This window comes from Ranitomeya imitator, chromosome 2 (genome assembly GCF_032444005.1).
Source record: "Ranitomeya imitator isolate aRanImi1 chromosome 2, aRanImi1.pri, whole genome shotgun sequence".
Taxonomy (NCBI): Eukaryota; Metazoa; Chordata; class Amphibia; order Anura; family Dendrobatidae; genus Ranitomeya; species Ranitomeya imitator.
In genome coordinates this window covers 415,659,716-415,683,306 of record NC_091283.1, presented here as the reverse complement: position 1 = coordinate 415,683,306, position 23,591 = coordinate 415,659,716, and the positions used below count along the sequence as shown (strand labels likewise).

Below are 23,591 nucleotides of genomic sequence, written 5' to 3'. Positions count from 1 at the left end.
ACGCTATGTACAGAATGATTTCTCATAAACAGATGGACACATACCTCCCCAAGAACCTAAGGAGGCAAGAATTAGGACATAAGATGAAGTCATGAGACTAGTATGTTTCTTATGTAACACTATAAGACGTAAGACCCGGGGGGTAAATAGAGGAGAGGAGGACAGAGCATGGAAAACAAGATGAAGCCCATTGCTTGTGCTGGTTCTTCTCGTTACCACCACCGCACATGACAGGAGGTATAGGTTCATAAGAAACGCCTCCAAAAATGGCAGCCCAACTACTGGACATGACTTCAATATCCTTACCAACTATACAGGGAACACTACAACCCCCAACGTGATCAACCACTAGAAAAGAGCGAAATACTATTATAATATGCAAATTTATAGAATACTACAACCCCCAATATGACCTTAATACAATTCTATTATAGGTCATAGATTGTATACTACCACCCCCAATATGCCCTTAATACAATTCTGCTATAGCCTCCTCAGGGAACACTACAACCCCCAACATGACCATAATACAAGTCTATTACATTCGGTACATCGAAAACTAGCACTCAACATGACCATAATGTAGTTCTATTATACTGCATAGATTGACTGCTACAACCCGTAATGTGTACTGATCACTGGACATGACCATAATACAGCTCTATTATAATCCGTACAAACACTCCAACTCCCAACAGGACCCGAGAACTCACCATGATCTTAATGTATTTCTATAATATTCTATGCATCGAACACTACAACCCCAAAGATGACCAAAATACAATCTATACCTAAAACACCACGACTCCCAACAGGATCTGACTACTAGGACATAATACTTAACACCAGGAGAAAATTCTATTCTCCAGTCACATCATGCTATACTGGGAACCAGCGCAGAATTCCCACGTTACAGATGTAGCAGAGCTAAGAGTGTGATAACGGTTATTAATGAAGTGTTCAGCTCTGCTACATCACTATGCTTTATCGGAAAAACAGCTGGACTCTTATGTAACTTTTTTTTTCTGTTATGAAGGATTCCTTAGCTGATTCCCAGTACGCTGCGGAGAGTAAAGCCAGTCCATACTGGGAGCATAACTCCATCTAGTGCTCATACCTGCTGCGTTGTTCCCCACACGTGTCCTTCCACCTTCCCTGGTCCTGGTCCCTCCAGACTTCCTCCAGTCCGCGCAGTTTATAGCCCTCGCCCACTTTGGACTCCTCCATATCCCCTCCCTTTCTTGTGGGAGATCCAGCCATTCGCTCTTACTAGTTTGGGATAATTAGGAGCAGAATCTGGGAATCGATGTGGTCAGAAATATCCAGGGTTATAGAAAAACAAGGCAGCTTTCTTGTAGAAAATGTCATACCTGTCCTGAATGCTATACTCGGCACATTGGAAGTGAATGGGTTCTGCAATACCACATACAACCTGTGGGCATGGGTGGCGCTGTTTTTGGAAGACCGCTATTATTTTTCCCTAGACAACCTTGATTGACACAGGAGGAGGGGGACAACATAAATGTCCTAGGTTACATTTCTTACGTTTCAATGTAATCAATGCACAAATGCTTGGTTTTTTTTTTTATTTCTACATTATATCCCTTGCAGATAATTTACTCAGGAAGGGCAGATCTATGGGGGGGGTAGCGCGGCTTTACATGAAATCTTATGGGATTTGAGACTTGGGGGTCTGGAAACCATTCCTGTATGACGGAAGATAAACATGGAGCAATGGGCTTATTAACCAGTAACCTGCCAGGAAGCTATTATGGCAGTGGAGAGAATTGTTGAGGTTTACAAGCTGCAAATTGTGTAATGATAGTAAAATTAAAGGCTCCTGCGGGATTATTAAAAAAAATAAAAATAGTACCGGAGACATTATTGCATTTGCACTTTTTATGATCCAGTTTTTGGCATTTTTCGCACCTTTTATAATTTTTTATCATGTTTATCATTATGGATTTGAGATTTTCAGATGTTTCAATTGTGACATTTTGAAAAGTTCTTAATTTTTGGAGCAAATGTACTTTAGTACCCAGTTCAGTTCCATTCACTTACAATCAGTGGTAGGTGGATGGCAGAGTTTCTGATTTTCTAGTCCTGGGGGTCCAACTGTCCACAACCTGCCAGTCATCTGATTGAAGGCTCCTTGGAGCAACAGCTTATTGTTTACCGGTCACTATGCTGCGGTTACTGATCAACAACAGCACAAAATAGCGTTTTCTGCACAGAATGATAAATAGGTAGACACCTTAGAGAAATGGGAACAAATACATTTTTACCTAACATTAAGGCAATTTCCAGGCTTGGGGGTCAGGTTTGCATTCACTGCAGATGTGTGAATCCTCACAGAGTTCACACTGTCAGGATTCTTCAGTGCCGGTAAGTATGCGATCACACGCTGACTAGACGTGTGTGGCCTTGCTCAATACAAGTGAATGGAGCAAGGCCAGACACGTCTAGTCAGCATGTGGCCTGAAGTATACAAATCAAATGACCGCCCACTCTTGGTGCTGGAGAATCCTGACATCGCGCACGGTGCAGATAACAAAGTTTGAATTCACATAGCGTGACTGCAGACTAGAGCCCCAAGCCTGGACAACCCCTCTAATAAATGGTACTAAACGTTGCGTTGAACACTTACCGACCTGATATTGATGGGACTTTCCTAAGGACCGGCGACTAATATTGTAGTGTTGGAGGACCCTTTTAACATTTGAGGTCTTGTGTTATTATAAAATATTATACATTACGACTGCACTAGCGTAAGAGTTGAATCACTGGCTCCCAGGGAGTATGTGGGCATGGGTATAAAAGTTATTAGCCATTAGGAACTACGAAAGTCAATGGCGTTTCCAAAGAACTCAGCTGGGAAAATTTGTCCCCAGGACCAAAAGGGCTTGAAATTTTTTATATATTTTTACAACAGGCACAAACTCCATCCCATCAGATAGTGAATAGTGATGAGCGAACGGGCACGGATAAAGTGTTATCAGAGCATGCTCGGGTGCTAACAGAGTGTCTTCGGAGTGCTAGAAAAATAGAGTCCCGGCGGCTGTATGTCTCGCGGCTGTTCGACAGCAACAAAACATTCATGGATTACGTAACAAACAGGCAATCCCTGCATGTGTTGTGGCTGTCGAAAAGCCATGAGACATGCAGGCGCGGGGACTAAAACATTTTTCGAGCATGTCAAAGACCCTTGGTTAGCACAGGAGCATGCTCTGATAACACCTTATCCGAGCACGTTCGCTCATCATTAATAGTGAAGGCTCCTTAGATGCCAACATTCCTTAATTACAAAGAACACTAATGAACTTGGGGGGTGGGGGGAGGTCTTATAAAAATAACACAGACAACGGTGGCTATTCGTCAAGCATTTATTTAAATTCAACAGTGCTAAAATACACACAACCCTGTCTGACGCCTGGTGTCCCACACTCCTGTAAGCCCCAGCGGGAAAGTACACCATGAGGAAAGAATAAAAGAAATCGGAGAGGTCAAGCGGCACTACACTTCACAAAGATCTCTGGTGTACTCACGGCAAACCACCGGTGGTACCTGGGTGTCCTTCTCACACAAGGACCCACAATACCTTCTACTCCCCCATGGACCTGTATCTGTCAGTGGAACGATCATAGAGACTTTGCTACACTTTAGATGGCCATAGAAGAAAATCCGGGCACATATTGTTACATCATTAATCACAACCCTATCGATGGAAATATGTAAGGGACCTTCTTAAAAAGGCACTTGTCATGAGATACAGCCCATAGTATTAGGGTGTCTATAGGATGCCCCACCACACAGATCGACATCCCTCGCTGGCCCTTGGGGATGGAAGCGTTCATGCTCCCTCTTGACTCATAGAATACACCCAGACTTTGGTTAGGGTAGAAATGGAACCATTTGGGAGGCAGCTGGACTCTAATGTGGTAGGGCAAAGGATTCCCTTACATTATTGGTTGGAAGTGGACATATATATGTACGGTATATATATATGGTTTTCCACTGAAGGTTCTGATATATGGACCAATCTGCAGGAAATATTTGGCATTACTTGCCAAACCCCTTTTTCAATATCCAACCACAGAATTAATGGAGGGACCCTTTTCCAGAATTGAGCACATGTATACAAGAGTTTTGTCTCACTGTGGAGGACCTGTCCGGTTCTACTTTACAAAGGCAACCCCCACTGATTTGATTAGCGACTGTGTAATGCTTAATGTCTCCTGTGGTGGTGCTGCAGGGAAACAGAACACAATGAAGAAACAGCTGATCATTTTTTGGGGTCCAGAGACCATTCTTACATGTTAGGGCTAGTGCAATGTGGAGGATTCCCTTAGGAGGTGGTACAGCCTTCAGGACATATATGAGAAAGTGTGGAGAGCTGGTGCCCTTTCTGATTTTATTTTCCTGAGACACTGTGCTAGCCTCCTCTTTGGGATGCATTGTGTACGGCAGCTTAGCCTCACTCAGTATTAACCCCTTTCTGATTTTGTTTTCCTGCGACACTGTGCTAGCCTCCTCTATGGGATGCATTGTGTACGGCAGCTTAGCCTCACTCAGTATTAATGAACAAAGTCAGGAAGGGGTCAATGCTCATCATGGACACTTCCTAGTAGTGCTGTATGGACCATTTCAAAGCAGGTTGGGCTCATCAGTCAGCCCTTCAATATAGGAGCTGACACAAGATGAGTAGTCAAGACAGTTTAACGGGAACCCGTCACATTAGCATTCAGTCAGATCTGCAGACAGCACGATGTAGAGGAAAAGCTGAGAAAAATGATATAGCAGTTTGTTGGAAAAGATTCAGTAATCATTCAGTATTCTATTCATTGAAACCCTGCTGTTTCTATGTAGGAGTCCAATGGGCGGTTCCACTCAGTGATTGCCTGAATAGGACTGCCCATTTGACTCATTTGCAAACATAATGGAATTGAATGAATAAATTGCAACTTTTACTTACATTTTTTCTATAAACCTGATCACTTACTCCTGCTCTATATCATCATGCCTGCAGATCAGATACCATTTTCAGTACAACAGGTTCCCTTTAAGTCCTTCAAAGCGAAAGCCATACTTCAAGTGCCTTTCCCTCCTGGGTCATAGATAGGGGTCCCGAGTTCCAATATTAAATTTACAGAGGCTGCCTTGGTGAGACTAGCCCTTAAAAGTTCTGTCCATGGCAACCAGACTACACCTTTTGTTCCATATGCGAAGTGGCCAATAATCTGTCAGCCGTCAGTCCTTCTCTTCTAATATATGAGGTGATCCTCTTTAGCTCAGCGGAGGGATGCCAGGTTGGCAACATCCCATGCTACAGAAGGTGCCATGCAAAAATGGTAGTAAGTATCAGCCATTCCTCTGCTCTGTTCACACATCTGCCATTAAGCTTAGCACATGACTCTCCTTCTTCTAGTGGAAACAAAGGAGTCAGATGAGTAATACGTTCCACGTAGAACACTTGGCAGGTTTTAATGGTAAAAGTTTGCAGCGGTGGCAGTAGTCACTACGGTCAGATACATGCATCCTCGCAGAAATCTGATTAGTGCGGAACCCAGAGAAATCACGTTGCTAGGCAACACATCCCTGCCTGTACTCTAGCCATGCCCCCTGCTGCCTTAATTTATCAGATTCTCATACAATATAGTGATACGACCTCTTTAAGAAGCAAAAACTCTTCCTCTTATCTTATATACGTGTAAGAAAAAAAAATATCCTCCTCCCTCCTAAACAAATGAGCGGGCTAATGGTAAACCCACACTAGGGCAGTACTAATAAGGCACTCTGCAAACTTCTGTGATCACTGCGGGTCAGACGTACTGATATATGGGCTTTTTAACTCCGTATCTAAATATACTGTCCGGCGTGGCCCTGAGAGGCTTGTCTTACTGTATCCATTATATACAACGCTATAGGGATATGGAAATCTATTATACATGAAGAGGATTTACTGCAACCGCCTGGTGCCAGCGGAGCCGACTGCGCCGTTCTTTCCACTCACCTGCTACATTGGCAGGATTTATACGTCAGGGGATCACAGCATTTTGCTTAATCCCCTCAGGTTAATGGGGCTTTGGAAGACCTTATAAAAAGCTAATTTAATAAAAAGTCATGTAGGGATTGCCTTATAAGTCACCTAGTTGGGGAACAGGTTCTAATGATGAAGGTTAAAAAGGTCGGGGGTCGCATAAGATTAAACAATGGGGGGGGGGGGGGAGGGAGAGGGGACTATTTTCCCTTCCCAGTAACAGCACCACTCTTGGGTGGTTTGAGATATTGCAACTCAACCCCATTTGCTTGACTAATGAAATACCAGACATCGCTTGCAGACAAGTGTGGCACCGTTTCTGAAAATGAAAATGTAAAACGTTCTCCACCACCTTTGGGTAATGGCAAGAGAATGTTGTACTATAGGTAGAGACCTGACTAGTCCGGTGCAGCCCCTGGCAGACTTTCCCCAACCCCCTCTAGTTCATCGACAGGTCTCTCCGTATGTGCACACATGGGAGAAACCTGTCAATCAACTGGACCTGTACGAGAGCAAGAGAAGACATCCGAGGGTTTTCTCCCTGCTGCAGCAAATTAAAGACCCCCAGACAGACCCTTCCTCACCGACTTACAGTACCGCCACCTATTGGTAGTCATAGACAGTTAATCGGATCTTTTCTTCCTCACACATATAAATTGTTCTGGACCCTGCTATGATCGAGAGGCTGGTACGAAAATAAATCCCGATACACTGTGTAGAACTGGAGTTTTTTGTGTGTGTTTTTTTTTTTTTACAACGTTTTCTGATCCACATAAGCATTTCCCTTTAAGAAAAATAACAAGTACCAATGACAGGAAGTCCACCCAAAAGTCTGTCTTTAATCTAAGGTCGTTAGCATTTAAAGTAATACTTGCGGATCGCGATCATGGTGGGTAAAAGCTGATAGTTTCTCTGATGTACGGATTTGCTTGTTGCCAATCCAGATGTTGCCAGCGTGAAAAAGTAAAGCGATGGCGTGCCGACAGATGCAGAGAATGGGACGGGTGCAAGAGCTGCCTCTTGGTAAAGTAATAATCATCAAGACATGACCACTTTAACTAGGCTCCGTTTTCAATCAAGGAGGTGAATGTGTAAGAAGATATGCAGGAAAGCCCAAGCTGTAGAACTGGCAGCAGACCGTCCAGGAGGCAAAGCAAGGACCAAGACAACATCTTATCAACCCAACCCCCCTCCCATACCTTATGGGCTGGGCAAAGGTTGTGGCTGGTGGGCTCGTAAGCTCTGCACCCCTACATACTACCCTTGGAGGATGGACAAACTTAAGACGTCTCCTTCACACAGCCCTACACAAGCGACATTGTAGGGTGGGGCTCGCCTAAGATCAGCTCCTGATAGTGCTTTCTTGCTAGCCCCAACGTCTGTGCGCCGATGCTAGGTCCGGGGCAGGCGGCACATCTCGCACTGGTCTGTCCCAGCCTGGTTCATGAAGGTGCAGTGTTGACAGGACCACATCGACGTTGATGAGGCAGCATGCGTGGATCCCCCGATGGCCCCGTAATCTTGAAGCTCTGATGGTTGCACCCCAACCGTGCCTAAAGGAAAGAGACTATTTTATTCATAAGGACTGGAAAACCCATGCATGGATAAGAAATAGAGACCGGCATATATTTTGAAGCAGGTGTGGCCCCTTAAGTCCCAGTGATGGCCATCATGAGCATGCGAGCTCTAATAATACATTACATAATGAGTAACAAATGTGTGACGGATATTCGCAGCATCTGTACCGACGCCAATTGTCTTGTTCATCGTTTTGTTCAGAGCCACAAAAAATTCCTTTACTTCCTGCTGTCATCACTTCTCAGCCTCCAGTCTATTCTCATCAGTCCGTGTCCTCTCAGAACTGGGTGGTGCTGTAAGACCACTGGTGTCACCTATACAATATAGATGGCCGCAAGTTCATAGTGGTTGATTTACCCTTTAATACGCCCCTTGGAGATACTAAGAGAACTATACCAAGTTCAGATCTGCAGAGATCTACCATTTTGGAAATTAGTGGAGGTCACAGCTCAAGAACCCCCTATCTGTACTACTGACATGGCTGCTGGCCTAGGGTCGCGGGAATATTTCAAGTCAAGTTCCTATTGGGAGTGTATAGAAATTATTGGGAGGGAATGAATAATGTCGATTGGCTCTTTTGGTAAAATAGACAAACCCCCTTTCTCATCCAGAGTTTATAGCATAGCCTATGCATACATGATACATGAATTCGCCGTATTTAGAATTCGGTGTGAACGCGGTTACTCATTTTATCTTGTGGCACTTACTGCACAACTGCTCGATTGTCGCCCACTGCTCCGATTTCTTCCAAGTCTGAGCAAGGTCTTCATTCCTGGTTCTTACAGCATCCAAGAGCAAGCTTATACTATCCTAAAGGGAGAAACACATATGTTAAGGTCTCTAGAATTAAAGGGGAACTCTATTTTACATATCATTGTTGTGAACTTCAATGTAATCTATTTCTCCCTGTTATCAGTCACTCCAAGCTAGGGGGAGGTGGACTGGAGTGATTTTAGAGGAAAAATGCTATCCAAGCCATGCAATAAACCTTCACGAGATGGCTTAAAACGTCAAAGGGCCTGACCACCAGGCGAACAAGGACATCCCAGCTGCTGTGCACATGCTCTATAAGCATAGACTGATCTCCTGGCCTATAAAATAGGGACTGGTCCCCTGCCAGTGTCACTGGCTGCCAATTACGAGTGTGAAGGGGAGGTTCTGCGGCCCGGCATAGACATCTGTGAATGATATCTCACAGTTGAGATTCCTGTTGCTTGTGGAGTGAATACAGAGGAGACACCAACATCGAGAGCGAGCCAGGGCGGAAGTGTATCACACACACCAACATGGACGACTTATAACTCACCATCATTCATGTGCGATGGACATTGCCAAAGCCACAGCTTCAATGCCATGGCAGCACCTGTGTGTACTTATTATATTCTTCCCTTCTTAGTATGTGTTTTATCAGGGGGCTAACCACCTGGCATATATGCCACTTTAGTCTGCAATGTCTGCTCAGACATAAGATCACAGCCACAATAATGTGTGACACCCATAGGCTGCTCACAAAAAAGCTCTGACCCATGGACTCCACCACCAGACCTTCGCTTATGTATGACCACAGGACGTTAGCAAAAGCTGCAATGCTCTGCGTGTCCTGACACCGTTCTATCATAGATGCGATGCTCTATGTGTCCTGACAACTTTCTATCATAGCGTTGATGCTCTGCAAGTCCGGACACCTTTTTACCATAGCGGCGATGCTCTGTGTGTCCTGACACCTTTCTATTAAAGCTGCGATACTCTGCATGTCCTGACACCTTTCTATTATAGATGCGATGCCCTGCGAGTCCTGACACCTTTCTATCATAGCTGCAATGCTATGCGATATCTGACACCTTTTTAGCATAGCTGCGATGCACTGTGTCCTAACACTTTTCTATCTAAGCTGCGATGCTCTGCGAGTCCTGACACCTTTCTATCATAGATGCGATGCTCTGCGAGTGCTGCCAACTTTCTACCATAGCTGTGATGCTCTGCAAGTCCTGACATCTTTCTATCATAGATGCAATGCTCTGCGAGTGCTGCCAACTTTCTATCACAGCTGCGATGCTTTATGAGTCCTGACAACTTTCTATCATAGCTGCGATGCTTGGTGTGTCCTGACACCTTTCTATTAAAGCTGCGATACTCTGCATGTCCTGACACCTTTCTATTATAGATGCGATGCCCTGCGAGTCCTGACACCTTTCTATCATAGCTGCGATGCTTGGTGTGTCCTGACACCTTTCTATTAAAGCTGCGATACTCTGCATGTCCTGACAACTTTCTATCATAACTGCGATGCTGTGTCCTGACACCTTTCTATTATGAGCAAAACAAACAGTTCATCAGCAAAACGGTTTAGAAGATATATTGGAGCGGGGCGAGATGCACGGAGGGATCAGGCTCGCTCCTCAGCTGAAACCATGAAAGAAGAAATAAAAATCCAGCAACCACAAAAAAATTTATTTTATATATAAAACTTGACTTGGTCAAGGTTAAGCCTGTAAGGTTCAAAACACGTAGGCCTGGTGTCCACCATGTTATTTTATACGATCTTCATTTTTTCTTTGTTTTAAGCCATATCAAAACAATTGTGATGTTTTATATAAATTCCTTAGAATCTTAGACCTCTCCATTCCTACGAATTGTCAATGAGCCTCGGATACATGACCCTGTCGCTGGTTCACTTCTTGCCCTTGGATCATTGCATATCAGGAACACCGCACAAGAGATGCAGCTTCCCAGAAGCACCCCACAAGAGATGCAGTTTCCTGGGAACAATCTGCAAGAGCTGTAATATACCGGTCACACCCCACAAGACTGGGAACACTCCAAAAGTTCTTCCGTATACCAGAAACACCATACCAGACAAGCTGTACACTGGGAACAACCCACAAAACCTGCCATATACAGAGAACACCCCACAAGACTTGCAAAATACTGGAAACCCCCCACAAGACCTGCTGTTTTGTTGAAGCCCTGAACCAGTCGTGTAGACCTTACAATGGAGGACCTGTGTATAGTAGCTCAGAAGACAACTTGTAGCTTTAAAGCACCACTTCAGCATTTGCTTTTTTCAGTGTTGGGAGTAGTGGTTTAACCACGCAAGCCCCCTGCCTCTGGTTATATACTCACCCTCCGTCATCTTCACAGTTTTTCTGAGCTGCTCGGGTCCTGCAGCCTCCCTTGTGAGTGCGGCTTCTGACTGGTCGTAAGTCAGAAGCTACATCACAAACTGTCAATGCAAGTCTATGAGAACCAGAGCAAACGCACAATTAGTGGACGCAATGTCATTTTTGGAGAGCCCATGATGTGCCTAAACAGTGGAAACCCCCCAAAAATGACCCCATTTTGGAAATCAGACCCATTACGAAACTTATCTAGATGTGTATTGCGCACCTTGAACCCACAGATGCTTCACAGAAGTTTATAACGTTAAGCCGTGAAATAAAAAATAAAAAAATGTAATAAAATTTACAATTTTCCCAAATAAATCTTTTTTAGCTTCAAATTTTGCATTTTCATAAGGATATCAAGAGAAGTTGCTCCATACAATTTGTTGCACAATTTGTCCTGAGTGTAGACACCCCATATGTGGAGGCAAACAACTGTTTTGGAGCACGGCAGGGCTTGGAATGGAAGGAGCGCCATTTGCCTTTTAGAATGTAAAATATGCTGGAATAATTAGCGGACGCCTTGTCGCGTTTCGAGAGCCCCTGATGTGCCTAAACAGTGGAAACCCTCCCACCACAAATGACACCATTTAGGAAACTAGACCCCTTTGGGACCTTATCTACAGTAGATGTGTATTGAGAACCTTAAACCCCCAAGTGCGTCACAGAAGTTTATAACATTAACCCGTGAAAATTTAAAAAAACAAAATCACATTTTTCCCACAAAAATCTTTTTTAGCTATAAATTTTGTATTTTGACAAGGGCAAAAGGAGAAAATGGACCCCAAAGTTTGTTTTGCAGTTTCTCCTGAGTTCACCGATACCTTATAAGTGGTCGAAAACTACTTTTGAGGCACAGTTCAAAGCTCAGAAGGGAAGTAAGCACCATATTACAGTGCAGATTTTGCTGCACTTGTTTTAGGGTGCCATGTTTCATTGGCAGAGCTGCTGGGGTGCCAGAACACCAGAACCCCCCAAAAGTGACGCCATTTTAACAATTAAACCTCTCAATAAATTTATCTAGGCGTGCAGTGATTATATTGACACTACAGGTGTGTCACAAACTTTTATACCATTGAGCAGTGAGGAAAAAATTATTTACATTTTTACCACCAAGATTGTGTGTTAGCCCCAAGTTTTACATTTTCACATTGGGAAATGGGTAAAAATGGCACCAGAATTTGTCCCACAATCTCTGCTGAATGTAGAAATACCCTATATGTGGATGTACAGTACTACTTTGCCATATGGAGAGACTTGGGAGGGACGGAGCACTACTTGCCTCCTGGAGTGCAGATTTTCCTAGAATAATTTGCGGATTCCATATAAAGAGGCCTTAAGTGCTAGAAAAGCAGAATCCCCCCAAAGTGACCCCATTTTGGAAATTATAACCATTTGGGAATTTATCTACAGATGTAGTGACGATTTTGACTCCATGGGTGTTTTCTAAAAGCAAGCAGCAGTGGAAGTTGCTGACTGAAAATTGTAAACCGTTGTAGTGACCAGTACGTTGCAGTCACCAGAACATTATGCCCAGCTCATGCTTCAGGAGACTAACCCGTAAACTAGGCCGGCTCTCATCACTACAGAAATGCCAGTCATGTGGGCGCAAAATGTGGTTTAGGCACACTGGAGCTCAGAAGGGAGGGGGGGCATTTGGATTTGGGATTGGAGAATTTGCTGAATTTCATTTGGGGGCAAGGAGACACTTCGCTTTTCCAGAGTCTTTGTGATACCAGTAACGTCGAGGCCCTCCCCCCCCCACCCCCCTTATATTTCCGTTAAGAGATGACAGATCTGAGTGGGGACTTGCTTTGTTTTGTGGATTGAGTTGAAGCTTTTATTGGGAACATTTTACATAAAGTTTGAGATCACATTTATCCGGCACTCTACACTGAGCACTTCCTTTGGGGTTTCCATCTAAATCTCTGAGTGACGTGACAGATAAAACCCCGAGGGATCCTTTCACTATAATGGGGGAGCAGAGTTACTCTAGACTCCGTCTGGCCTCTGTTCAGCACTGTCCTTTTCAGAAGTGCACAAAACTGTGGCTGATGGCACTTTTATGCAATCCTAAAAAGACAGACATCGCCGGATCACAGGTCAGACGGTGTCCACAGTGCCTCCATCTGCCTCAATATAGTGAACTTTCCACCTGGGGTTTTGTCTGAATCACATATTTCAGAGATTTACACGGAAACCCCCGATGTAAGCGCTCAGCACAGTGCGTGGCATAAATGTGCGCTGAGCCTTAATGCGAATTAAATGCAGACTGAAATTTCCCAATTTTTCGGACTGACTGACCTTCATTTCTTAAAGTAATGATGGCCACTCATTTTTCTTTACTTGGCTGCTTTTTTCTTGCCATAATACAAATTCTAACAGTCTATTCAGTAGGACTATCAGCTGTGTATCCACCAGACTTCTGCACAACACAACTGATGGTCCCAACCCCATTTATAAGGCAAGAAATCCCACTTATTAAACCTGACAGGGCACCCCTGTGAATGGAAAACCATTCCCGGTGACTACCTCTTGAAGCTCATCAAGAGAATGCCAAGAGTGTGCAAAGCCGTCATCAAAGCAAAAGGTGGCTACTTTGAAGAACCTAGAATATAAGACATAATTTCAGTTGTTTCACACTTTTTTGTTAAGTATATAATTCCACATGTGTTAATTCATAGTTTTGATGCCTTCAGTGTGAATGTACAATTTTCATAGTCATGAAAATACAGAAAAATCTTTAAATGAGAAGGTGTGTCCAAACTTTTGGTCTGTACTGTATATACCGTATATACTCGAGTATAAGCCGAGATTTTCAGCCCACTTTTATGGGCTGAAAGTCCCCCTCTCGGCTTATACTTGAGTCATACCCAGGGGTCGGCAGGGGAGGGGGAGCGGGGACTGTCTAATTATACTCACCTACTACTGGTGCGGTCCCTGCACGTCCCTGCTTCTTCCAGCGCTGCAGCTTCTTCCTGTAGTGAGCGGTCACATGGTACTGCTCATTACAGTAATGAATATGCGGCTCCACCTCCCATAGAGGTGGAGCCGCATATTCATTACTGTAATGAGCAGTAACGGTGACCGCTCACTACAGGAAGAAAATGCGGCGCCGGGGAACAGAGGTGCAGCGACGGCGCCAGGAGCAGGTAAGTATGACAGGGGCAGTGTGCGATACTCACCTGCTCCTCGTTCCATCCTCGGCGCCGCTGTGTCTTCCGCAGTGACGCTCCGGTCAAAGGGCGCGGTGACGTGATTAGTGCGTGCCGCCCTCTTCCTGAACGTCGGTGCAGAGGATGGGGAAGACACAGTGGCGGTCAGCAGTGGAACGGGAAAGGTGAGTATAGCACGTGCCGGGGGCCTGAGAGGTGAGTATGTAATTTTCTTATTCGCAGCAACAGCATATGGGGCAAATATATGTATGGAGCATCTTATGTGGCCATGTGCAGCATAATATGGGGGCAAATATCTGTATGGTGCATCTTATGTGGCCATGTGCAGCATGATATGGGGGCAAATATCTGTATGGGGCATCTTATGTGGCCATGTGCAGCATGATATGGGGGCAAATATCTGTATGGGGCATCTTATATATCTGTATGGAGCATCTTATGTGGCCATGTGCAGCATTATATGGGGGCAAATATCTGTATGGGGCATCTTATGTGGCCATGTGCAGCATGATATGGGGGCAAATATCTGTATGGGGCATCTTATGTGGCCATGTGCAGCATGATATGGGGGCAAATATCCGTATGGGGCATCTTATATATCTGTATGGAGCATCTTATGTGACCATGTGCAGCATTATATGGGGGCAAATATCTGTATGGGGCATCTTATGTGGCCATGTGCAGCATGATATGGGAGCAAATATCTGTATGGGGCATCTTATGTGGCCATGTGCAGCATGATATGGGGGCAAATATCTGTATGGGGCATCTCATGGGGCCATAATCCACATTTGTGGAGCATTATACGGGGCAAATGTCTGTATGCAGCATCTTATGGGGTCAATCAACATTTGTGCAGGATTATATGGAGCATATTTTAATAAGGAGCATCCTATGGAGCCCATCATAAACTGTATGGAGCATTATATGGGGCTCCTGATTCAATATGGATATTCAAAAACACTTAACCTACTGATGTCTCAATTAATTTTACTTTTATCTATTTTTATTTTTAATATTTACCAGTAGCTGCTGCATTTTCCACCCTAGGCTTTTACTCGAATCATTAAGTTTTCCCAGTTTTTTGTGGCAAAATTAGGGGGTCGGCTTATACTCGAGTATATACGGTACCTTATAATAACTATCTGATGAAGTAGAGTATGAGTTGATGCGTTCTAACCAAAACACTCATGGTGGTGTCAGGCCACCATCACCCGATACAGTAAGATGAGAAGAGTTCCACCTGTCCCAAATCTTGTTGAATTTCTTTAAGCAGCCCCTGTTTTGATATAATGTTCGCTCATATGGTATGATTGAGTTTACCAATTCTATCCACGTCCCGAGAGAGGGATGTGCACTACCCATCCAGAGCAATGCCAACACCTTCCTAGCCAGAAAGAGTGTCTCAGGTAGAAAAATGTTAACATAGTGCCCCCAGATTTCGTAGTCTAGCACCCCAAATAAGCAAACTAAGGGACTGAGAGGAACAGGGGATTGTACTAGAGATGTCAACAGCGACGTTACTTGGCTCCACTAAGACAGAATAATGGGGCAACGCCATACCATGTGTATAAGGTTTGCTTTCAGCGAATGACATCTCAAACATTCCGATGTTTGAAACCGACCCATCTTAAAAAGCCGCAACGGAGTTAAATATGACTGATCTATGATATATAACTGGGTCATTCTATTATTGACTGATGGGGACACTCCAATCGGAGATTCAAGAATTTCCTCCCAATCCTCATCTTGAGCGTCAAGAATTAGACCTTCCCACCTTCCCTTAATTGACACTATAGCAGAATTGGTTCCCACCGATAACATGTATGTGTATAAAGCAGAGATGAGTCCCTGGGGACCTTGCGACTTAAGAATTCCTATTAAGGGGAAAGATGAAATGATTTGAGTCATACTCCCAGAACGTAGGTATGACTTGATAGCTGATCTCAGCTGAAGAAAACAAAAGAACTGGGACCTCGGGACGTTATTACATCCATCTTTTTGATCGCATTTTATTGCACTTTATGTTCGGAAGTATGATGATAAAGCATTGTTTTTTGCCTCTCTTTTTTTTAGGGTGTTTATTGAAGGGGTTAACTAGTGGGACAGTTTTATAGAGCAGGTCTTTATGGATGGATACCAAATGTGTACTTTTATTATTTTGTTTTTTATTTACATAAATAAATGTGTTTATTGTTAAATACTATTTCATTTTTTCTCTTTATTTAGGCCATGTTCACACTATGCGGTTTTTACTGCGGAACCGCGGCGATTTTGCCGCTGCGGGTCCACAGCTGTTTTCCATGCAGGGTACAGTACAATGTTACTGACCCGCAGAAAAGGAACTGAGCGGCACTCGATGTGTTAATCTTCACAGGCAGTAACAGTGTAGGAGAAGTCTCGGCATAAACTTCAAGCCACCAGTCTATGTGTTTGCAGATGTCGGGTGGTGCTTAGCATATAAAGCAGACAGACTTTCCAACTTGTTAAATAACAAAAGATGCAGCACTCACCAGATTCTTGCTGAAGATAGTGTCCTTTATTCGCTTAAAGCGATGTGAGACATTATGCGGAGAGGCGGCAGGAAAGAGGATTCTTTCCGCACCCAATCCTCTTTCCTGCCGCCTCTCCGCATAATGTCTCACATCGCTTTAAGCGAATAAAGGACACTATCTTCAGCAAGAATCTGGTGAGTGCTGCATCTTTTGTTATTTTACAGTACAATGTTACCCTATGGAAAACAGAAACCGTAGTGCACATGATGCGGAAAAACCCGAAAAAAAACGCGCAGAATTGCTGCGGTAAAAAAGAAGGACCATGTCACTTCTTTGTGTAGAATCGCAGCGATTCTGCACCCATAGAAATGCATTGATCCGCTTACTTCCCGCATGGGGCTGTGCCCACCATGCGGGAAGTAATGCGGATAATGTGCGGGTTATACCCGGGGTGGAGGAGAGGAGACTCTCCTCCAGGCCCCGGGAACCATATTTGTATTAAAAAAAATGGTAGTTACCTGCCGATAACGGTATTTCTCTGATCCCATGATGGCACCACGGAGAGAGGGGTCCGCCCCCAGGGACAGGAAACCTACAGGTGAAAAAGGGCGTACCTCTCTCCCACATCAGTTGGATTACAGAGCCTTATACAGAACTTCAGCTGCAACTCAATATTTACACAAATTAAACTTAACCAATTTAACTTAACAGAGGCACCGTGACTAAAACTAATTACTGGTACATTACCAAGTGCACACAAGTGTGTGAAAAGGGAGGGAATATACGGGTGCCATCATGGGATCAGAGAAATACCGTTATCGGCAGGTAACTACCATTTTCTCTATCCCCATGATGGCACCACGGAGAGATTTGAATAGATAGCTCTTAGGGAGGGACCACTGCCTCTAGAACCCTTCGCCCAAAGGTAGTATCAGAGGAGGTCAAGTCTAAGCGGTAATGCTTGAAAAATGTAGACTGGGAAGACCAAGTGGCCGCTCTACATATCTGTTGTATCGAAGCGCCAGCTCTCTCCGCCCAAGATGATGCCACTGCTCTGGTCGAATGAGCCTTTATATTCTCCGGGATGGCTGTCCCGCAGGATGAGTAGGATAGGGTGATGGCGTCTCTTATCCACCTTGCTAACGTGGCTTTCGATGCTTTTTGTCCCTTCCGTGGACCCTGGAAGCAGACAAACAAAGCCCTATCCTTCCTGCACTCCCTAGTGGCTGACAGATATTGGATCAGGCATCTTTTTAAGTCTAGGGTATGCAGTGTTCTTTCCCCCTCATTTTTAGGGTTGGGACAAAAGGAGGGCAAAGAAATTTCTTGCGTTCTATGAAACTGTGACGATATTTTAGGGAGGTAAGCCGGGTCAGTTTTAAGAATGACTTTGTCATCAAGTATCTGAATAAAGGGTGGACATGAGGATAACGCTTGTATATCGCTGACACGACGAGCCGAGGTTAGGGCCACTAGGAGTGTGGTTTTTAGGGATAAGATCTTTAAAGGAACTTCTGTCAGGGGCTCAAAGGGAGGTTTGGTTAGAGCGTTTAATACAAGGTTTAGATCCCATGGAGGCGAGTTGTGGAGGGGAATGGGTCTGGATCTAGATGAGGCTTTAATGAAACGCATGACCCATCGATTTTTGGCCAAGTCGTAATTATACAGTGCTCCTAAGGCTGCCACCTGGACCTTTAGAGTGCTTGTAGCTAAACCTCTTTCCAGACCTTTCTGTAAGAACTCAAGTATTTTCCCTATTGGGATTTCCCCGGACGGGTCTGCCCCTGATACCGACATAAACTTTTTCCACACTTTCCCATATATTCTAGTGGTTACGGGTTTTCTACTCTGTAATAGAGTGGACACCAAGTTGGGAGAGAACCCTTTATCCCTCAGCAACCTCCTTTCAAAAGCCATGCTGTCATGTGTAAATTTTTTACATTGGGGTGAAATACTGGACCCTGGGACAGAAGTTTTGGAGAGTCTGGTAGAACCCAAGGACTCGATATGGACATGTTTCTTAGCCAAGAAAACCATATTCTGCGGGGCCAAAATGGCGCTATTACTATCACTGTAGCTCTCTCCTCCCGAATTTCCCTCAACACTAAGGGGATGAGCGACATTGGAGGGAACGCATAGGCGAGATGATAGTTCCAAGGAATTGTTAGTGCGTCTAGAGCTACAGGGTTCCCCCGGGGATCTATTGAGCAGAATGTTTTCACTTTGTGGTTTTGGCTGTTCGCGAATAGATCTATTTCTGGTAGACCCCAGAGATTCACGATTTGATCGAAGACCAACTGATTTAGCTCCCACTCTCCCTGCTTTAAGCATGTCCTGCTCAGGAAGTCTGCAGTCTGGTTTTCTGAGCCCTTTAAGTGGAGAGCTGTCAAGGACTTTAGACTGTGTTCCGCTATGTGGAAGATGGATTGGGTTACCTCCATCAGAGCTCGACACCTGGTGCCCCCTTGGTGGTTTAGATATGCGACCACTACTTGGTTGTCCGAGAAGACTTTTACATGATGCCCGTGAAGGAGATATAGAAAATGTGTTAGGGCCAGCTTTACCGCTAACAGTTCTTTCATGTTGGAAGAGTCTAGCTTTTGACTTCTGTTCCAATTCCCCTGTGCCACTTGATCGACTATGTGTGCTCCCCAACCCCAGGGGCTTGCATCTGTCGTTAGAATTTTTTCTGTCGGTAGAGCCCAAGGAACCCCTTTGGTTAGATTCCCTGGGTCCGCCCACCATGCTAGGGAGTGTATTGTGTTTGGTGATATACTTAACTGCTCGTCTAAATTCCCGTGCAGAGATATGCCTGAATCTAAAGTCTCCCATTGTAGATCCCGGGAATGACATTGTGCCCACTGTACGCCCGGGATACAGGCAGTCATGGAGCCCAACAGGGACATTGCTTTCCTCAGGGTAGTGACTGGGGATACCGTCAGCTGCAACACTGCCTGTGTCATTTTCTGAATCTTCTCCTGAGGAAGATAGCATGTTTGCGTGATCGAGTCTAGGACTATCCCTAAGTACATCTGTACCTGGGATGGCACCATCTTGGACTTGGCTATGTTTAGCAGCCACCCTAGACTCGACAGTGAAGTCATGACCTGATTCAACTGTTGTTCGCAATGTTGGAATGAGTTCCCTACTACAAGGAGGTCGTCCAGATAGGGAACTATTAGAATGTTCTGCTCCCGTATGTGGGCCATTACTTCTGCCATTATTTTCGTGAATACCCGAGGAGCAATAGCTATCCCGAAGGGGAGAGCCCGGAATTGGAAGTGTTTTACCTCCCCCTGGATATTCACTGCCAGTCTGAGATATTTTTGATAATCTCTGTGGATGGGCACATGGTAATATGCGTCTCGTAAATCTAGAACAGTCATGAAACACAAGGGAAAGAGTATTCTTACGCAAGATTTTATTGTCTCCATTTTGAAATGTTGTAACTCTAGGAAACTGTTTAATTTTTTTAGATTGATGATCGTTCTGTATGATCCGTCCGGCTTCTTGCGGAGGAAGAGGGGAGAATAGAAACCTGTGCCTCTTTCCTGGTATGGGACTTCTTGCAATACCCCTTTCTGGACTAGGTTCAGAATTTCCTTCTGGAGAGCTGACTGTTCGTGTGACTGTTTTTGAGGCGTTATCCTGAAGAAGTTGCCGGGAGGGACACGAAATTTGAATTTGAGGCCTTCTCGTATAATGCCTAAGATCCAGGGGCTGTTTGAAATTCTTTCCCAGGCTGGAAGAAACTCGGCTAGTCTCCCTCCAACCTGGGGAATACCTTCATTGGGATTTTTTATTATCAGGAGGGGGGGGTTTGTTGAACAAGAAGCCCCTATTTTTATTTCTTCTGTCTTCCCATCCATCCTTATTTCCTTTTGGGGGTCTTCTCCGCATAAACTTTCTGTTCCGAAAGGAACGTCTATATGACTGGTTAGGGAACCCGGGGAAAGATTTCTTTTTATCCCCCGCTTTGTCGAGGATGTCATCTAACGTTGATCCAAACAGGAATTCCCCTTCGCAAGGTATTGAGCATAACTTGGTCTTCGTTTGCAAGTCCCCCGGCCAGCACTTTAGCCACAGGGCACGTCTTGCTGCGTTGGAAAAAGAGGCCGACCTGGCTGCTAATCTCAGAGTCCACCGAAGCGTCCGCCAGAAAAGCTGCTGCCCCTTTCATCATGGACACTGACTTCTGTATTGTGTCTCTTGAGACTTTTCCCTTTAGCTGGGAATCCAAATGTTCAAGCCATACCATTAGAGCACAGGCCGTGCAAGTGGCTGCGATGGCTGGTTTTAGACCACCTCCTGCTGCTTCCCATGAGTGTTTTAAGAAAGTGTCTGCTTTTTTGTCCATCGGCTCTTTTAGAGTGCCCATGTCCTCGAAGGGCAGGGCAAATTTTTTGGAGGCCTTTGCTATGGCCACATCCAGTTTGGGTGCCTTGCTCCAGGATGAGCAGGCTGGGTCGTCGAACGGGTATTTTCTCTTGGGAGTCAAGAGAACTTTTTTATCCGTTTTTTTCCATTCTTTCTTGATTAAAGAATGAATCTTCTCATTTATCGGGAATACCCTTCTTTTCTTCTGTTCTAATCCGCTGAACATTATGTCCTGTGCTGTTCTTTTGGGACGTTCATCTACCAGACCCATGGTTGTTCTAATAGCCTTTACCAGTGCGTCTGTCTCTTCGATGGGAAAGCAACTGCGTCCCCCTTCTGACGATAGTGAAGAGGTCTCGGATGTTGATGAATCATTAGAGTCAGATGTTTCACTTTCCGATTCGTTTATGCTGGGTTCAGGAGATTTATGACCTGATCTACATCTTTCCTTCGGAATTCTAATGCCTTTGAGGGCACTCTCCACCTGATTTTTTATTAATGTTTTCAGGTCTGATGCGAACGCCGGGGACTCCTCCTGAATGATTTTTTTCTATGCAAGACCCGCATAGCTTTTTTTCCCAGGAGGAAGGTAGTTCTTCCGAACATATCGCACAAACTTTGTGCTTTGATTTAGTTGTACACTTTCTTCCCTAGAAGAAAAAATAATCTCGTATTACATTATTACTTTCACGTAGATCACTCACCACTTGTGAATGTGAGATACCGTCTCTGGCCTCGGGACTACATCCACTGGATTCGTCGCCGGTCGTGTAGATTTCCCAGAGACTTGGCTGCGTTGTGACCCTGAGCGACCACTGCTGCTGCGCTGCTGGGACGAAGCATTTCCCTTCCGCTGGTGCTGTGAACGCGGGTGCCGCTGCACCTGTAATTGCTCAGGTAACAGTTGTGCACATTCCTGTGCCTCTTGCTCCTCTCTACCACTCATAGTGGCTCCACTCTGCAGTTTTCCAACAAAGAGGGGATTTCCACGCTTACGCCTTAGGGAACGCTTTTTTGAATCTGCCGCCGGCAGAAGCGACCATCTGCGCAGGCGCGCGCGTCACTTCCGGTTTCGCGGCACAGGCGTCCTATAGGGAAGGTATTATTGGGGACGCCTGTGCGCGCGATTTCTCGTTCCGCCTGCCCCCGCACTTCCAGTTTGGGCGGCGGTGATCGGCGGTGCTGTGGGGCCGGCTCTAGCGTTCCTGTGCCCGCCATGGAAAGATAGCCACCGCTACCTCCATGTACCGACTAGCGGTACAGAGGCTGAATCGGTGACCGCCGTCACCTGCCTCCTTCCTCCCCCTTTTTTTTTTTTTTTTTTCACGGGGAAGGCAGGCTGGAACCTCTTTACTGCCTTCCCCTGGCACACTCACCCACAGGGCCCGCCGACCCCAGCGGTGGTGCTTCAGGGTCGGAATAAAAGGGGGGAGAAAACCCGCTGCAACCAGCCGTGACAGGGTGCCCCCTGTCAGGAACCGACCGGCCAGCTCCCTGGAATCCCAGGAAGAATCCTTCAGGTACGTGCTGTAGGTTCCCCGTCAGGGACAGGAAACCAACTGATGTGGGAGAGAGGTACGCCCTTTTTCATCTGTAGGTTTCCTGTCCCTGGGGGCGGACCCCTCTCTCCGTGGTGCCATCATGGGGATAGAGAAAAAGAATTAAAATAAAAAATCATGTTATACTCACCCTCGGAAGTCTCAGCGCTGCACGCGGCCGTCCGGTCTCAGGTTTGCTATGCGACCAGGACCTTCGGTGACGTCGCGGTCACATGACCGTGACGTCACCGAAGGTCCTGGTCGCACAGCATCTTTGGAACCGGGCCGCCGCCTGCAGCGCCCAGGAGATCGGGACGTCAGAGGGTGAGTATATCATCATGATTTTATTATTTTTAACATTACTATTAATGCTGCATATGCAGCATCAATAGTAGGGGTAAATCCCGCAGCGGAACCCGCAGGACAAACCGCGATAAATCTGCAGGGATAACCGCAGCGGGTTTGCCCTGCAGATTTATCAAATCCGCTGCGGGAAAACCCGCGGGACAAAAAGGAACGTGTGAATGTGGCCTTAGGGATTTAAAAAAATATATATATTTTTACACATTCTAACATTTTTTTATTTACGTTGTCCCGGTATGGGACATTGCAATGCAGAGTGTCAGATCAGCGATCGATTCTAATATAGTAGAGTATCAGATCAGGGTCTGACAGGCAGGGAAGGAGGCATGCCACCTCTCTGCAGGACCTGCAATCGCGTTGTCCTGATGGAAGCGTGCAGAGAGCCCCTCCCTGCGCAATGCTTCTCTATGCCGCTGTCATTAATGACAGTGGCATCAGAGGGGTTAAATTCCCGAGATCGGTGCTAACACTGATCGTGGGCGGTGCTGTGGGGTGTCAGCTGTCACATACAGCTGATATCTGCACGCGATTGCCGCGGCGCTCAGCGTGAGGCCACGCGATCGCAGGGCCATACATATACTGCTCTTTGTGGAAACGCACCTCCCGCAGAGCAGTATATGTACGGCGCATGTCGGGAAGGGGTTAAGAACCACTCCAGTGATCAAATTTAAAAAAAAAATGCTGGAGTGATGCTTTAAGTGCTTCTTCAAACTGGCGATTTGAGTTCTTCACATAGTCCCTAATTACATGATTGATCTGAAGGATTTATAGCGGGAACCCTCATACATGTGCTGCCCATCTGTGTATGGCCCACACTTGCCTCCTCCTATCCTAACCAGGACAACAAGCTACGAGAAATGATCAAA

General features: G+C 45.4%; 1 protein-coding gene across 1 annotated transcript in view; it reads right to left on the bottom strand.

The window, feature by feature from the left end:
- Positions 1-3,369: 3,369 nt before the first annotated feature.
- NPLOC4 (NPL4 homolog, ubiquitin recognition factor) overlaps positions 3,370-23,591 on the bottom strand; it is a 64,413-nt gene continuing 44,191 nt past the window's right edge. Inside the window, exons 16-17 of the mRNA XM_069750751.1 lie at positions 8,323-8,425; positions 3,370-7,590 (exon numbers count right to left, since the gene is read on the bottom strand). Coding sequence (XP_069606852.1) covers positions 7,430-7,590; positions 8,323-8,425 — 264 coding nt within the window. The 3' untranslated portion in view covers positions 3,370-7,429. The remainder of the gene's footprint in view (positions 7,591-8,322; positions 8,426-23,591) is intronic.